This window comes from Anthonomus grandis, chromosome 5 (genome assembly GCF_022605725.1).
Source record: "Anthonomus grandis grandis chromosome 5, icAntGran1.3, whole genome shotgun sequence".
Classification (NCBI taxonomy): Eukaryota; Metazoa; Arthropoda; class Insecta; order Coleoptera; family Curculionidae; genus Anthonomus; species Anthonomus grandis.
The window spans coordinates 35,164,956-35,183,210 of NC_065550.1; the positions used below are offsets into that span (position 1 = coordinate 35,164,956).

Genomic DNA, 18,255 nt, shown 5'->3' on the forward strand with positions numbered 1-18,255 from the left:
GAGTATTGATACTGATTCATTGTTTTGTCACTTAATTGTCATTCTCAAGTCCATATTTCATTATTTTTTCACTCCAATCAACTGAGAATCTTTCGAGTCCAGACAGATGAATATTGATTAATGGTTTTTATACTCCAGCTAGTTGAATATTAATTTATTGCCATTTTCAATTTCGTGATTAATTTTTTTTCATTTCTAGTAGTTCAGTATTGATTCATAATTTTTAAAGTCCAGGCATTTGAGTACTGATTAACAATTTAAACTCTTGACTTGCTGTTCTTAAAGTCTATGATGCAAGATTTTTTTTATTTCAGGCAGTTAAGTATTGATTCTATAGTCCAGGTTTGTGAATATTGATTTATTATTTTGTCACCTAATTGTCATTCTCAAGTCCGTATTTCATTTTTTTTTATTCCAGTCAATTGCTTAAACAATTCCATATTCTAAAGCCCGTCATTCATGATTCTTGTTAAATGTCCAATAGCTAAGTATTGATTCATAATGTTTTTACTCCAGGCAGACGAATATTTATTTTTATACTTTAGGAAGTTGAATATTGATTTATTATTAAGACACTCAATCATTATTAATAACCTCATGATTTATAATTTTTTCCGTTCATTCGGTTAAGTTGATTCGTAATTTTTATAGTCCAAGCAGTCGAGTATTGATACTGATTCATTGTTTTGTCACTTAATTGTCATTCTCAAGTCCATATTTCATTATTTTTTCACTTCAATCAACTGAGAATCTTTCGAATCCAGACAGATGAATATTGATTAATGGTTTTTATACTCCAGCTAGTTGAATATTAATTTATTGCCATTTTCAACTACGTAATTAATTTTTTTTCATTTCTAGTAGTTCAGTATTGATTCATAATTTTTATAGTCCAGGCAGTTGAGTACTGATTAACAATTTAAATGCTTGACTTGCTGCTCTTAAAGTCTATGATGCAAGATTTTTTTTATTTCAGGCAGTTAAGTATTGATTCTATAGTCCAGGTTTGTGAATATTGATTTATTATTTTGTCACCAAATTGTCATTCTCAGGTCCGTATTTCATTATTTTTTCACTTCAGTCAACTGAGAGTCTTTAAATTTTTTAAAATCTAAAATTTAGAGAGTCTTTAGAATTTAGATGAATATTGATTAATTTATTTTTTAAATTCCAGCTAGTTGAATATTGAATCATCATTCAAACAATTTATTGCCATTCTCAATTCCGTGATTGATTTTTTTTTTAATTTTTAGTAGTTCAGTATTGATTCATAATTCTGATAGTCCAGGCAGTTGAGTACTGATTCAATAGTTGAGCCGAATAACGATTCAAACGCTTGACTTGGTGGCTTAAAGGATGCGGGATTTTTTTTAATTCTAGGTAACCGACTATTTATTCTGTAATTGAAAATTGATTCATTGTTCAAACACTTAATTGTCTGTACGTATAGCCCAGACAGATGAATATTGATTAATTTATCAAACAACTTATTGTCATTCTAAAGTCCGTAATTCTGATTTTTTTTAATTTAAAAAATAGTTAAGTATTGATTCATAATTTTTATAGTCCAAGCAGATGAATATCGATTTCTATACTCTAGACAGTTAAATATTAATTTATTCATAAGCCTATGATTAATTTTTTTTTCATTTCATTCAGTTGAGTTGATTCGTAATTTTTATAGTCCAAATTGAGTATTGATTCTATAGTCCAGGCTTTTGAATATTGATTCATTGTTTCGTCACTTAATTGTCATTCTCAAGTCCGTATTTTATTTTTAATTTCAGTCAACTGAGAGTTTTTATAGTCTAGACAGATGATTATTGATTAACTGTTTCTATAGTTCAGGCAGTTGAATCTTAATTCATTATTCAAGCAATTTATTCTCATTTAAAAGTCTGTTATTCATGATTTTTTTATTTATCAGTAATTAAGTATTGATTCATAATTTTTATAGTTCAGGCAGACAAATATTGATTTCGATATTCTAGTTAGTAATTCTTAAGCCCATGATTCATTATTCTTTTGAGCTCAGTCAGTTGAATTGATTCATAGTTTTTATAGTCCAAGGAGTTGAGAGTTGATTAACAATTTAAGCGCTTGACTTGCTGTTCTTCCATGATGTAAGATTTTTTCTATTGCTTAGTTTTTGAGTTACAGCCATTTTATAAATTTAAAAAAACAATTCTTCCTTAAAAAGATTTTTTTTCACAATTCGGTCACTATTATAAAAACCCTAAAATAGGTCTCCAATAAAGTAGTCAAAAGATTATTCATAATAGCAACCAAATTATGAAAAAAAATTGAGGCTGTAATGTAATGTTAGTCAATTTAAGTAATAAAGTTAAGCCAAGATTAGTTGAAAATTTTCAGATTGTAATTCTGACAAACTGAATCTCGCCCTTTTGAATATTTACTTTCGGTTTTTTTTTTTAATTCACTTTTTCAATCTGTAATGTAGAATGTAAATACACAAACAAACTCACTATTATTTTTTTATTATAACTTTAGAAAACATCTTCAGATTCTAACAACATTCGATAAATTAATCTTCGGGTAGCGGTACCCTCTTGTAATCCGGCTTGAGTAGCAAGTAAACCGTCATGGAGCCATATACAACTGCCAATAGACCCATGAAGTTGAGCAAAAGCACTGCCGGAGGTTTAGTTTCGAAATTATCCCTAAAAAATTATTTTTTCATTTCTTTAAGAACTCGAGAAATCAACTAAGAACTTACGTCCATAGCACCATCTCTGTTATTCCGGCCACAGTGGTAATAATAGCAAAAATGAAGGCGATAGTGCCAAAAAATACGTGGTAAGGCATAAGTAATTTCCTGATGAATCCTGAGAGGCCTGGAAACAAAAACGCCACGAATCCAGAGACAAACTGGAATGGAAAATTCGTTTTGTAATCCTAATATTTGTCGTATATGGTACTTACTTGCAGGGCGAACGTAATAACGGTTATTAAACCGATCCATGAGTGTAACGAGAACATGTTGGGGGTGCCTTTTCTGTTATGCGAGTCGAAAACTGCCACGAGTCCCACGATTGAGCATAGGAAGGCTATTAAATGGATTAAAGCGTGGGCGTACTTTAGGATCTTTTTTGAGGTGTGGTACCGTCCGGTTCTATAGATCAGAATTGCTAAAAATCACTTTGTAAGAAAATTTTTAATGAACTGACACAGTAAGCGAAAGGTTGTAGGTATTTCAGGCAAAATATGAGCTATTTTTTATAGTTTTTACGGTTCTTTGGTATGGTTGTCCTTCTGAATCAATTAAGTCAAACAAGATATAATAAAAAATAAGGAATTTTTAAACTGTAATACTGTAATTCCTACAGATGGATCACAGTATATTTACTTACATTGCGAATATAAAAACACCAACCCTAACACCATGAGAAAGGGATGCCAATTGAATTCCAAATCGGGACTGGAAGCCCATCCGAATCCAGATTGGTACTTTACTATCCAGGTGATCACAGATGCTAATAACCCTATACCCACTACCCCCGTTATTCCATTCAGTATGTTATAAGAAGAAGACATCGTGCAACTAAAATAGCAAACTTAAGGAATTTCAATTCGCTCTTACCTTATTAAGTGCTTACCTATGGTACAATAAATTCTTTACTAATCTTTAATGAAGTGCGGGCTACACACAATCAGATAAAAATCACTATTATTAACTGAACGATTAACGTGTCGTCACGACAGATTTAGTTTTACTGTTATGCCTGAGTGGAAACCTTAACCCGCGAATATTTATCAAGTTTTTACTAATACCTAAAATAACTTATTATAAATGAGTAATACCGCAGATAACATATATAGTAATTGATGCGTAGTAAGGACGGGCTGAATGACTGAGCTAAAATGGTTTTTGAATTTTATTTGAGAAGGATCAGTGAGGTTTCAGCGACAACTGAAATCTTCAAATTCATGTCAGTTGCAGTTTCTTCAATATAATTAGATGCCCGGAATGTTTATTCAATTAAGAGCTTTCCCAGGTCTGGCTCTGTTAAGCAAATTAGGTGCTCAAAAGTTCTGGAAAGAAACTGGAGTGCTTGCAATATCTCCAAATATGTCTACAATTTAAAAATTAGCCAATGCACACATTTGAAAACTCGTACGTAATTTCTCAAATAAAATCCATAAAAGACGTGTGTCTCGGAATTAAAAAAAAATTCAGAAATGTAATTTTTTTTTTTTATGGAGGGATAATTTTTTTTTAACGAAAAATTCACAAAATATCGATAATTAAAAATTTATTAAGTTAAATTTATTAAGCACATGTTGCCTGAAATTCCAAAAAAAAATTAGAAATATTGAGAAAAACTATTTTTTTCTAAAGGATTATTTTTTTTGTGGAAAATACATAAAAGGTTCATAATTTTAACATTAGGCATCGTACATGTTTAACAATGCATACACAAATTCCCAAATGAAGTTCGTTAAGAACGTGTATTTCCTGAAAATTAAAAAAAAATTGGAATTTTAATTTAATAATAATAATAACAATAATAATAAATGTTTTTTTATTTGCAAAAATACAATTCATAAAATATTTCTAAGTGCAGAAATTATTCTTGCAGCTAAAAAATTTATAAAATGTCCATAATTCAAAAATTAGCCATCATACATATTTAAAAATTTATACACAAATTTTCGAATAAAACTCATTAGATACGTACTAATTTTTAGGAAAAAAAATGTTTTTAGAAGCAATTATTTTTTAAGTGAAAAATCAACAAAACGTTCATAATTCCAAAACTACCAATTGTACCTACATATTTAAAAATTCATACAAATATTCTTAAATAAAATTCATGAGATATGTGTTTTCCGGAATTTCAAGAAAATTAGGAAATTTTAAGAAAAAAAAATTTTTTTGAGGAAGTTTTTTTTAATGAAAAATTCACAACATCTCTATAATTCAAAAATTAGCTATTATACATACATATTTGAATATTCGTATACAAGTTCTTGTATTTATTTTATTAAATACGTATTTATCAAATTTAAAAAAAAAAATAGGAAATTAAAAAAAAAACATTTTTTTTTGAAAGAATTTTTTTTTAATTCACAATACGTCCATGATTCAAAAATTTGTCATCGTACATATCTAAAAATTTATACCCAAATTCTTAGATGAAATTCATTAGACCTGTATTAAAAAAAATATTAGAAATTTTGAGAAATTTTTTTTGAAACGGGTTAAGTTTTGAAGTGAAAAATTCAATAAACGTCATTAATTCAAAAATTTATCATGGTTATTTTTTTTTGCCCAAAATTTCACAGTTTTGAGAAGAAATTTTTTTTAAGTAAATGTTTCTTTAAATGAATAATTTCTTAAACGTCTATATTTCAAAAATTAGCCGCCGTACATTTTTAAGAATTCAAACGCGAATTCTTGAATGAAATTCATTAAACACGTATTTCCCGGAATTTAAAAAAAAAAATGGAAATGTTAAGCAATTTTTTTTTAAATGAAAAATTTACAAAATGTACATAATTTAAATATTATCCAGTCTACATGTTTGAAAACTCATAGGCAATTGTATCAAATTGAATTTATTAGACACGCATTTTCCGGAATTTAAAAAAAAAATTAATATTTTGAGAAAAACAATTTTTTAGGGAGGAATCATTTTTTTTTAACCGAAAAACTGCAAAATGTCCACAATTTAAAAATTAGCCAATGCACACATTTGAAAACTCGTGCATAATTTCTCAAATAAAATTCATTAGAGACGTGTTTCCCGGAATTTCAAAAAAATTAGGAAATGTTGAGAAAATTTTTTTTTTTATGGACGGATCATTGTTTTTAAACGAAAAATTCACAAAATATCGATAACTAAAAATTTATTAAATTAAATTTTATAAGCAAATGTTGCCTGAAATTCCAAAAAAAATATTGAGAAAAAACATTTTTTTTTGAGGGATTATTTTTTTTGTGGAAAATTCATGAAACATTCAAAATTCAAAAATTAGGCATCGTACATGTTTAACAATGCATACATAAATTCCCAAATGAAATTCGTTAAACGCGTGTATTTTCCGAAATTTAAAAAATAATCAAAATTTTAATTAATAATAAATGTTTAATAATAATATTAATAATAAATGTTTTTTATTTGCAAAAATAGAATTTATAAAATATTTGTAAGTGAAATACAAAACTAATGTAATGTATATAATATGCAAATAAAGACCGACAAATTTAGATTTCTGCAGTGCAGATTCTGGTCTTCAACATTGTGACCCAAAAAAAAAAAAATTTTTTTAAAGAAATCAAATAAACTTTAAAAATAACGATATATAAAATAATACATAATTTATATTACTTGAAATAATTGAAAAACAAAATATATATTCTATAAAAATTATTCTTTGTAAAAAAATCTAAATTTCACTGTTAGATACACAACTCATTAGAATTGACGTAATTTTATACGTAAAGAATCAGCAGACATCATATGAAAAAGACCGTTTAAATACTTCAGCTCTATATCTATGGAAAAGTAGTTTCTTCTTAGTTTCTTCTATGTTCTCGTAAAGATAAAGTGGGCAATGGTGCATTTAATTTTTTTGATAGAACGTACATACGTGAGTATTGGTCGATTTAACATATTAAGCGCGATATATGTCACGTAATAAATGCAGTTTATCTCTACAGATTTTCATACATAAGTATCAATCGGATCGCATTCCCATTTTCTCAAAGTTTCCCAAAAATTCCAGGTTTACTATTCAAAAATCAAAGTTGTAACTGTACCTACCGGGGTGAGGAGACGTAAAACGTCAGTCAAAAGAAAATTTTCCCCGAAAAAACAAGAGCCGAAACTGGCGGCGTTCCGGGAATGCACCCGGAAATTATAAAACTGGAACTGACACCCTCGAAATAAACCGGTGAGAGGGTGGAAGGGAGGGACGAGGACGGGAAACGGTCGCTTCCCGTTTTACAAGCCCGAACCCCGTAGTTTCCCAAATTTTTGCCTTTTCAGCTAAATTGTTTTCTGTTTGTTCTGCTAAATGGGCGAATTATTTGGTCCGAAGCGAAACTAAATGTACCGGTACAGCGATTCGTATACGGTTTCGCGAAACTTTAATGTTTTATTCATTTTTTTTTGCTCTTGCCCCTAATAATCCGGCCTAATTCCGAAAGAGTTTTCCCGGCTCGTTTTTCATACAAAAGTCCGTTTTCTTGTAACATATAAACCTCGGCGGTCCGGTAGCAAATTGTGTTAGCCTTAACCTTCCCGATTTAGCACCTCGGAGATTTGTATAGAAAGGCCGATTCCCGGTTTTTACGGTTGAGTGATTCATATGTGCTCCGAACGACCTCTTTTTAACCCTAAATAAATCAATCGGCTCCCTTATGCGTAATCTCTTATTCGCCTCCCGAAATTCCCTTCGAATATTTTAAGATAGGGATGTTGAATATATCAATCGGCTTTGAATTATATCACTTTTTGGTTAGGTAGGCCTTCGGGGGCTTTATATGTATATTTTTTTTTATAAATTATTGCCCTTTTTCGTGTAATGGTTTAAAATATTTTAAAGGTTTTCGAGATAGTTTGATTGGAAGTTAAGAGTTTTGGCCGATATCTCAGTTGCTATTGGGTTAAGGGGAAAATGTGTAAAGAGCAATTTGAAAGAATAACTTATGATAAATAATTTTGCTTATTAGCACTTTTTTCGTAGGTCAAACGGTTTTCGAGATATATTGATTTAAGTGCTTGGCAGTTCGGTGCCTGACTGGCCCAGTCATATTTTGCCCAATAACTCAGTAACTGTTGGGTTTTTGAAAAAGTGTCTAAGCAGCTATTTAAAAGAATAGCTCATGTTCTATAATATTGGTTATTAGCACTTTTTCTATAGACCCAACCGTTTTCGAGATATTTTAACTTAATTAGCTTGGCAGTTGGGCGCCTGACTTGCCGAGTCCAATTTCGCCCAATATCTCAGTAAATGTTGAGTTTCTGAAAAAATGCCTAAGAAGCAATTTGAAAGAACGGCTTATGTTTTACAATATTGGTCTTAACACTTTTTTCGTGGATCGATTGGTTTTTGAAATATCTTGATTTAAGTGGCTTGGCAGTTCGGTGCCTGACTGGCCGAGTCAAATTTTGCCCAATAACTCAGTAACTGTTGGGTTTTTGAAAAAGTGTCTAAGAAGCAATTCGAAAGAATAGCTTATGTTCTATAATATTGGTTATTAGCACTTTTTCTATAGACCCAACCGTTTTCGAGATATTTTAACTTAATTGGCTTGGCAGTTGGGCGCCTGACTTGCCGAGTCGAATTTCGCCCAATATCTCAGTAAATGTTGCGTTTCTGAAAAAATACCTAAGAAGCAATTTGAAAGAATGGATTATGTTTTACAATATTGGTTTTAGCACTTTTTTCATAGATCGATTGGTTTTTGAGATATATTGATTTAAGTGGCTTGGCAGTTCGGTGCCTGACTTGCCGAGTCATATTTTGCCCAATAACTCAGTAACTGTTGGGTTTTTGAAAAAGTGTCTAAGAAGCAATTTGAAAGAATAGCTCATGTGCTATGTTATTGGTTATTAGCACTTTTTCTACACAGCCAACCGTTTTCGAGATATTTTAAATTAATTGGCTTGGCAGTTGGGCGCCTGACCTGCCGAGTCCAATTTCGCCCAATATCTCAGTAAATGTTGAGTTTCTGAAAAAACGCCTAAGAAGCAATTTGAAAGAATGGATTATGTTTTACAATATTGGTCTTAGCACTTTTTTCATAGATCGTTTAGTTTTTGAGATATCTTGATTTAAGTGGCTTGACAGTTCGGTGCCTGACTTGCCGAGTCATATTTTGCCCAATAACTCAGTAACTGTTGGGTTTTTGAAAAAATGTCTAAGGAGCAATTTGAAAGAATAGCTCATGTTCTATAATATTCGTTATTAGCACATTTTCTATACTTCCAACCGTTTTCGAGATATTTTAACTTAATTGGCTTGGCAGTTGGGCGCCTGACTTGCCGAGTCCAATTTCGCCCAATATCTCAGGAAATGTTGAGTTTCTGAAAAAACGCCTAAGAAGCAATTTGAAAGAATGGATTATGTTTTACAATATTGGTCTTAGCACTTTTTTCATAGATCGTTTAGTTTTTGACTCCTTGATTTAGTGGCTTGACAGTTCGGTGCCTGACTTGCCGAGTCATATTTTGCCCAATATCTCAGTAACTGTTGGGTTTTTGAAAAAGTATCTAAGGAGCAATTTGAAAGAGTAGCATTAGTTCTATAATATTGGTTATTAGCTCTTTTTCTATACAACCAACCGTTTTCGAGATATTTTAACTTAATTGGCTTGGCAGTTGGGCGCCTGACCTGCCGAGTCCAATTTCGCCCAATATCTCAGTAAATGTTGAGTTTCTGAAAAAATGCCTAAGAAGCACTTTGAAAGAATGGCTTATGTTTTACAATATTGGTCTTAACACTTTTTTCATAAATCAATTGGTTTTCGAGATATTCTGACTTAAGTGGCTTGGCAGTTGGGCGCCTGACTTGCCGAGTCCAATTTTGCCCAATAACTCAGTAAATGTTGGGTTTTTGAAAAAGTGTCTAAGGGACAATTTGAAAGAATAGCTGATGTTCGACAATATTGGTTATTTGTACTTTTTCTATAGACCCAACCGTTTTCGAGATATTTTAACTTAATTGGCTTGGCAGTTGGGCACCTGACCTGCCGAGTCCAATTTCGCCCAATATCTCAGTAAATGTTGGGTTTCTGAAAAAATGCCTAAAAAGCAATTTGAAAGAACGGCTTATGTTTTACAATATTGGTCTTAGCACTATTTTCATAGATCGATTGGTTTTTGAGATATCTTGATTTAAGTGGCTTGGCAGTTCGGTGCCTGACTGGCCGAGTCATATTTTGCCCAATAACTCAGTAACTGTTGGGTTTTTGAAAAAGTGTCTAAGCAGCTATTTGAAAGAATAGCTCATGTTCTATAATATTGGTTATTAGCACTTTTTCTATAGACCCAACCGTTTTCGAGATATTTTAACTTAATTAGCTTGGCAGTTGGGCGCCTGACTTGCCGAGTCCAATTTCGCTCAATATCTCAGTAAATGTTGAGTTTCTGAAAAAATGCCTAAGAAGCAATTTGAAAGAATGAATTATGTTTTACAATATTGGTCTCAGCACTTTTTTTATAGATCGTTAAGTTTTTGAGATATCTTGATTTAAGTGGCTTGGCAGTTCGGTGCCTGACTGGCCGAGTCATATTTTGCCCAATATCTCAGTAACTGTTGGGTTTTTAAAAAAGTGTCTAAGAAGCAATTTGAAAGAATAGCTCATGTTCTATAATATTGGTTATTAGCACATTTTCTATACTTCCAACCGTTTTCGAGATATTTTAACTTAATTGGCTTGGCAGTTGGGCGCCAGACTTGCCGAGTCCAATTTTGCCCAATATCTCAGTAAATAATGGATTTATGAAACAATGTTTAAGGAGCAATCTGAAAGAATGGCTCATATTCTACAAAATTGGTTATTAGCACTTTTTTATAGCCTCAACGGTTTTCAAGATATTGTGACTTAAGTGACTTGAATAATGCGAAGGCATCTAGACCGTTGCCACATGCTATGAAAGGCGTGAGTTTATAGTTGGGCAATAATATAATTTTTTTTTGATATGAAATTTAAATTTTTGCAAGTGTTTCAAAGAAGATTTAAGTTTTCTCCTCTACTATACGAGTAACTGGTTTCTTTTTTTTAAGTTGCTCTATAATAACTGCCTGGAATACAGCTTAATTGATTGTAATTTGGCCTTGACGATAATTTTGGCCTAATTTAAAAGGAACTACTAGATGTTTGAGTAGGGAAAAATACATAGAAATTCATTTTTAAATAAGAAAAATCTAGTTTTTTATCATTAAGTGCCTGGACTATAGAATCATGCCTACACGAGATTAATATTTATAGAGAATGTGCAAAAAGGTTCGGGTTCCCTGGCCTATAACTTTAGTTCTATTAGTTCAATTTAGTAGATTTTTTTTTGAATTATTTCTTGAACTATTTCCAACACTTACACGAAATTTTATTAAAGTCCCTCCAATAATAATTTTTTTACTTAAGTTTTTGTAGGCGGCGTTCAAAACTCAAAAAACAAAGTTTTCGGTTCCCTAGCCTATAACTCAAGTTCTAATGGTCTGATTTACTTGATTTTTATTTTAAATCAATTCGGGGACTTTTTTTAACATATATCTGATATTTCGATAAAATTTCTGTAAAAATAAATTTTTATTTCACTTTTAGTAAGCATTCAAAACTTGAAAAAAAGTTTTGGGTTGCCTGGTCTATAACTTTAGTTCTATTGGTCCAATTAACTTGATTTTTCTTTTGTATTATTTCTTGAACTATTTCCAACACCTACACAAAATTTTATTAAAATCCCTCTAATATTAATTTTTTTACTTAAGTTTTTGTAGGTGGCGTTCAAAACTTGAAAAACAAAGTTTTCGGTTCCCTGGCCTATAACTCAAGTTCTAATGGTCCGATTTACTTGATTTTTATTTTAAGTCAATTCGGGGACTTTTTTTAACATAATAGAGCAATAAGTGCTACATAAAATTACTAAATTAATTGTCCCAATATAAAATTAACTCCCCCCAACATGAAAACAAACTGAAATCTATTAAGATAAAGCACTAACGCAGCTTAAAATTCCAACAGTGAATATAAAAGCCAAGAATGTTCCTGACGGGCAATTTGAATTTCTAATTGAAACTCACCCTCTGGTTTTTTTTTAACAAGAACAAGCATCCACCCCCTCTCCCGCCTAGCCCTCCGCATATCCCGTATAATTCCCATCTTTATTTTCTTTATGAAGACATATAAATATGAAACAGGGGTTCTCCGGTACATAATTGCTTAGTTAGCTCGCGTTTCGCGTACAAATTTAGTTTTATTGCTGTATTATTTTTTTTTTACGCACGGGGATGGATGGAAACCGGTGTCGGGCAAGGAAATTACAGGGGAAATTACACGGATTTCCTTTGGGTCCGCCTTAAAAGTTTCGTTCGCCCCCGAAATGGGTTACATTTTTCTCAATTTACTAATTAGGAACGGGCCCGACTTGACGAAACTGTAATTACCTACCCCCGTCCGGTTTAAACGTTCCCGGGGACGTTTTAAAAATTGTTCGGAAGCGGTTTCTTTTAAGTGATAAGGGCGGACGCAGTCTGGAATATTAATGAGGGACGTTTTTTTTTTGGGAAGCAACTTTATTAATGGAACTTTAAGTTTTGAGTGGTTTTTGCCTCGGAATCCAATAATTGCCACAGCAGCAACTTAAATCAACATATCTCGAAACTCGTTGGGTTTATGAAAAAAATGTTATAAGCAATTTTGTAGAGTATGAGCCATTCTTTTAAATTACTTTCTAGATATTTGTTTATAAACCCAACTGCAACTGAGATATTGGGCAAAGTTGGACTCGGCAAGTCACTTAACTGTCAAGGCACTGAAGTCAAAATATCTCGATAACCGTTGAGCGTATAAAAAAGTTCTGTAAAGCAATATTATAGCCCATAAGTCATTCTTTTAAATTGTTCTCTTAACACTTTTTCCCAAACCCAACAGTTGCTGAGATATTGGGCAAAATTAGACTAGGCAAGTCAGTTACCCAACTGCAAAGACACTTAAGTCAACATATCTCGAACGCCGTTGGGTCTATAAGAAAAAGATAACAACTAATATTAAAGACCATAAGCCATTCTTTTAAATTGCTCTTTAGAAATTTTTTCATAAACCCAACCGCAACTGAGATATTGGGCATAGTTGGACTCGGCAAGTCACTTACCCAACTATCAAGGCACTGAAGTCAAAATATCTCGATAACCGTTGAACTTACAAAAAAGTACTATAAAGCAATATTATAACCCATAAGCCGTTCTTTAAAATTGTTCTCTTCACACTTTTTCCTAAACTCAACAGTTGCTGAGATATTGGGCAAATTGGGACCAGGCAAGGTAGTTACCCAACTGCAAAGACACTTAAGTCAAAATATCTTGAACGCCGTTGGGTCTATTAGAAAAAGATAACAATTAATATTATAGCCCATAAGTCATTCTTTCAAATTGTTTTCTAGACACTTCTTCATAAACCCAACAGTTACTGAGATATTGGGCAAAATGGGACCAGGCAAGTCAGTTACCGAACTGCCAAGCCACTTTAATCAAAATATCTCGAATGCAGTTGGGTCTATTAGAAACAGATAAGAATTAATATTATAGCTCATAAGTCATTCTTTCAAATTGTTTTCTAGACACTTCTTCATAAACCCGACAGTTACTGAGATATTGGGCAAATTGGGACCAGGCAAGTCAGTTACCCAACTGCCAAGCCACTTAAATCAAAATATCTCGAAAACCGTTGGATCTACAAAAAAAGTACTCATAAGCAATATTATAGAACTTGATCAGTTCTTTAAAAATGCTCTCTACATACTTCTTCATAAACCCAACTGTTAATGAGATATTGGGAAAAATCGGACTCGGCAGGTCAGGCGCCCAACTGCCACGTCATTTAAGTCAAAATATCTCAGAAACGGTTGAGCCTATAAAAAAAGTCCTAATAAGCAATATTATAGCGCATAAGCCATTCTTTCAAAATACTCTTCGGACATTTTCTTATAAACCCAACAGCAACTGAGATATTGGGCAAAATTGGTCTTGGCAACCAGTTGAATTTTCTTCAAAATGTATTAAATGCACACCCGGACTATCGTTCGACTTCTTAACGTTTATAACTGAGTGATATACCATGAGACAGAGAGTATTATAGGGCGGTACCCAATCAAATGAAAGGCGTGACTCTATAGTCCGGGAAAATATGACAAAAATTAGATTTTTTGTTATTTGAAATTTAAATTTCAGCTTTGAATATTCGCCTCTACTCTAGCATTTGGTTTCTCTTAAACTACCCTATAATGGTGCTATAATTAAATTGTATTTCAGGCAGCTGAGTTATTGATTTCTTTATTCCAGGCAGTCATTATAGAGTAACTTAAAAGAAACCAGACACTCTAGTAGAGGAGAACACTTAAATGTTCCTTGAATTTCAAGTCAAGAGAAAATTATGTTTTTTTACAACTATAAACCCACGCCTTTCATAGCATGTGTCTGTATGACATTGCACTAGCCAACACCGAATATTTCGAAAACGGTTGGGCCTATAAGAAAGTGCTAATAAGCAATTTTGTAGGATATGAGCCATTCTTTGAAATTGCTCTCCAGATACTTTTTTATAAACCAAACAGTTACTGAGATATTGGACAAAATTGGACTCGGCAAGTCACTTACCCAAATGCCAAGCCACTTAGGTCAAAATATCTCGAAAACCGTTTGATATATAAATAAAGTACAAATAAGCAATAATATAGGAAAAGAGCCAATCTTTCAAATTGCTCTCTAGACACTTTTTCATAAACCCAACAATAACTGAGATATTGAGCAAAATTGTACTCAGCAAGTCAGTTGCCCAACTGCCAACCCACTTAAGTCGCAATATCTCGAAAACCGTTCAGTCTATAAAAAAAGTGCTAATAAACAATATTATTGGACATAATCCATTCTTTCAAATTGCTCTCTAGACACTTTTTCTTAAACCCAACAGTAACTGAGATATTGAGCAAAATTGGACTAGGCAAGTCAGCTACTTAACTGCCACGCCACTTAAGTCACAATATTTCAAAAACGGTTGAGCCTATAAAAAAATGCTAAAAAGCAATATTGTAGGATATAAGCCGGTCTTTCAAACTACTCTCTAGACACTTTTTTATAAACCCAACAGTTACTGAGATAATGAGCAAAATTGGACTCAGCAAGTCAGTTTCCCAACTGCCAACCCATTTAAGTCACAATATCTCGAAAACCGTTTAGTCTATAAAAAAAGTGTTAATAAGCAATATTATAGGATATAATCCATTCTTTCAAATTGCTCTCTAGACACTTTTTCATAAACCCAACAGTAACTGAGATAATGAGCAAAATTGGACTAGGCAAGTCAGTTACCCAACTGCCACGCCACTTAAGTCACAATATCTCAAACACGGTTGAGTCTATAAAAAAGTGTTAATAAGCAATATTATAGGATATAAGCCAGTCTTTCAAATTGCTCTCTAGACACTTTTTCAAAAACCCAACAGTTACTGAGATAATGGGCAACATTGGACTAGGCAAGTCAGTTACCCAACTGCCACGCCACTTAAGTCACAATATCTCAAACACGGTTGAGTCTATAAAAAAGTGTTAATAAGCAATATTATAGGATATAAGCCAGTCTTTCAAATTGCTCTTTAGACACTTTTTCATAAACCCAACAGTAACTGAGATAATGAGTAAAATTGGACTCAGCAAGTCAGTTGCCCAACTGCCAACCCACTTAAGTCACAATATCTCGAAAACCGTTTAGTCTATAAAAAAAGTGTTAATAAGCAATATTATTGGACATAATCCATTCTTTCAAATTGCTCTCTAGACCCTTTTTCATCAACTCAACAGCAACTGAGATAATGGGCAAAAAGGGACAAGGCAAGTCAGTTGCCCAACTGCTCATTTACTTCAGTCAAAATATCTCGAAATCTATTGGGTCTACGAAAAAAACAATATCATAGAGCATAACTCGTCCTTTTAAATTACTCCTTGGACATTTTTTCATACATCCAATAATAACCGAGGTATATATGAGAAAATCAGAAAAAACCAAAAATAATCAATATCCTATAGACTTTTTGTCCTTATTTCCGAATTCCCTTTCAGTGCCTCCCCGATACAATCTCAAAGGTGGCTTTTTTTTAATTGCTCGAAACTTCCACAGTGGTAATTAAAAAAAAAAGTCCGTAATTTTCCGGAGGGTTGCTCACGACGAAAATGAGATTCAAAGGGTTGTTTAGCGCCCCCTTTTGGGTTATTTTTTTAATGGACGAGGTCATTCGGTCCACTTAAGCCTTCGGAAACTTTATTACTGTTTGAATAAATGAGACGCTTTTAAGTGCGCAAGTTATTACACTTATTATTGATAAGTTTAGCCATAAACAAACTCTTCTTTGTTTCAAAGATATTAAACCCTTTTCGGGGGGTTATACTTACCTTGTACGTCGTAAACGTGGAAGCGTGGCTTTCGCTTCCCGCCTAATTACAAGATAAGGTAAGTCGTTAAAAGGCGAAATTGTTATGGTTAACTTAACTCTTGCTTACCAAAAAGACACACGGTCTTAAAGAAGGAGCTAGACGAGCGCTGTTTGATGGTAAAGTTTCTCGGTATGTCAATAAGTTTTCTTTATCAACTTTAATTACGAAACTTTTCCCTATAAACACTGGTTTTTGTTTAAATTATTCTTAGTAAGGCAGTGGATAAAAGGAAGGCCTTAATAATGCCAAAGCAGTCTCAGGAATGTCACTTAAATCAGGAATATGCTGTAAATGATGTTCTGGGATAAAAAGGCATCAATGGTATTATGGAAATATTCTTAATGAAATTCACATTTTAAGGTCATCCAGTAAAATAGGCGCATTGTTTTCCTGGATTTATGTTTCAATTTCAAAAACCACGGATAACAACTTAGTTATCGATATTTTGGCTCTACTAGAAGATTCAAATCTTAAAAATGAGGTTTGAATTTTTATCCCAGGCATTTGAAGTAATTTTTTAAAATATAAGTTTTAAGCAATTTTCAATTTTATTCCAGGTATTTCAAATCATTTGTCATTCGAAATTGCATTAAAATTCTGAAACTTTTAAAAAATTAGTTCAGTGCATAGAATTAAATTGAAAAATGCTTTAAAATGTTGAAAAATTTACAAATAGACTTTAAATGCATGGAATTCATTGGAATATTTAGTTTAAACTCTGCAAAATCCTGTAAATGCCTGGTAAAAAATTAAAATTTCTTTAATGTTTGGAGCTAAAATAAATTCACTTAAAAAATTTCAAATTTCTGTGTGACATTAAAAACGGGATAAAAAAATCCCATCAAATATAAAAAACACGCAAAACGATTTCAAATTCCTAAAATCAAATTAAAAATTTCTTCAAAGGTCTGGAACATTTACGAAACTACTTTAAAAGTCTGGAATAAAAATAAAAATTGTAAATTTTAGGAAAAATGTGGAATTATTTCTAGTAGTATCTGGAACATTTATGAAATGACTTTAATAGCGTCAAATAAATTTAAAAACCTACCTTAAAGGTCTGGGACCTTTAAGAAATTCTTTTAATTGATTGTATGATGATATTATCGATAATGTCTTTTAAGTAGCTAAAGAAATGCAAATTTTTTGAAAAATGTTAAATTGTGATAAAATGTTCAATAAAGATTTTAAATGGCTTCAATTGCCTGGAATAAAGTTGAAAATTACTTGAAATACCTGGAATAAAATTGAAGCTTGCTTCAAAACTTCGGAACAATAAAAAAACTGCTTCAATAATCTAAATTAGTTGAGCAAAATTTTAAATATTTGGCACTATCAACTGACTTCAAATTTAAAAAACAAACGCAATGACTTCAAATAAATTGGAAAATTGCTTCAAAGGTCTCAAAATTCTATAATATTACAAATTTTTGAAAAAATATGCAATTAATTCAGGTGTTTGGCATACATACGAAATTCCTTTAAATACCTGGAATAAAATAAAAATTGTTTTAAGTATCTGGAAAAAATTAAAATCACTTAAAAAATTGCAAATTCTTAAAAGAATTTTGAAATGGGGTTAAATATCTGAAAAATTAGATGAAATTAGCATGGAATAAAATTGAAATTATCTTCAAAAGTCTGGAACATCTACGATTTAATTTCAAATGCTTAGAACAAAACTTAAAATTATTTCAAATGCCTTAATTCTGAAACATTAAAAAAGTTGCACGAATTGACTTCAAACTCCTGGAAAAAATTATAAATTATTTTAAAAGCCTGAATAAAAATGGAAATTACGTAAAAAATGCCTAGCAAACAAATTGAAATCTATTTAAATATCTGGAAAATTACATGGAATATTGGAAAAACATGCGAAATGACTTCAATTGTCTGGAATAACATTAAAAATAACTCTAAATGCCCGTAATAAAAAGTTCTCGAAACTTCAATAATCTGGAACAATTATGGAATGACTTTAAATGTCTGGCATAAAATTAAAATTTGCGGAAACAGTCCAAAATTCTAAAGAAAATTTTAATTTTATTCCAAGCAGTTGAAGTCAATTCGTATGTCTTCTGA

At 31.7% G+C, this 18,255-nt stretch overlaps 2 protein-coding genes across 2 annotated transcripts in view; both read right to left on the reverse strand.

Moving 5' to 3' along the window:
• LOC126736922 (semaphorin-2A) overlaps positions 1 to 18,255 on the reverse strand; it is a 713,174-nt gene that overhangs the window by 570,869 nt on the left and 124,050 nt on the right. The window lies entirely within an intron of this gene.
• On the reverse strand, positions 2,482 to 3,775 carry LOC126736924 (transmembrane ascorbate-dependent reductase CYB561-like). Its single transcript, XM_050441568.1, has 5 exons — positions 3,618 to 3,775; positions 3,372 to 3,562; positions 2,944 to 3,149; positions 2,738 to 2,889; positions 2,482 to 2,681 (listed from the first exon to the last, which is right to left on the reverse strand). Exons 2-5 carry the CDS (start codon positions 3,553 to 3,555, stop codon positions 2,546 to 2,548), a joined length of 678 nt encoding a protein of 225 aa, XP_050297525.1. The 5' UTR covers positions 3,556 to 3,562; positions 3,618 to 3,775; the 3' UTR covers positions 2,482 to 2,545.

Excerpts from the sequence above, each read along its gene's own strand:
- LOC126736924 (XM_050441568.1), bottom strand. The coding sequence starts at position 3,555 with ATGTCTTCTTCTTATAACATACTGAATGGAATAACGGGGGTAGTGGGT. Across the intron at positions 3,150-3,371 it reads GGTGTTTTTATATTCGCAAT|CAATTCTGATCTATAGAACC; the intron begins GTAAGTAAATAT and ends AGTGATTTTTAG. Across the intron at positions 2,890-2,943 it reads TTATTACGTTCGCCCTGCAA|TTTGTCTCTGGATTCGTGGC; the intron begins GTAAGTACCATA and ends TTTCCATTCCAG.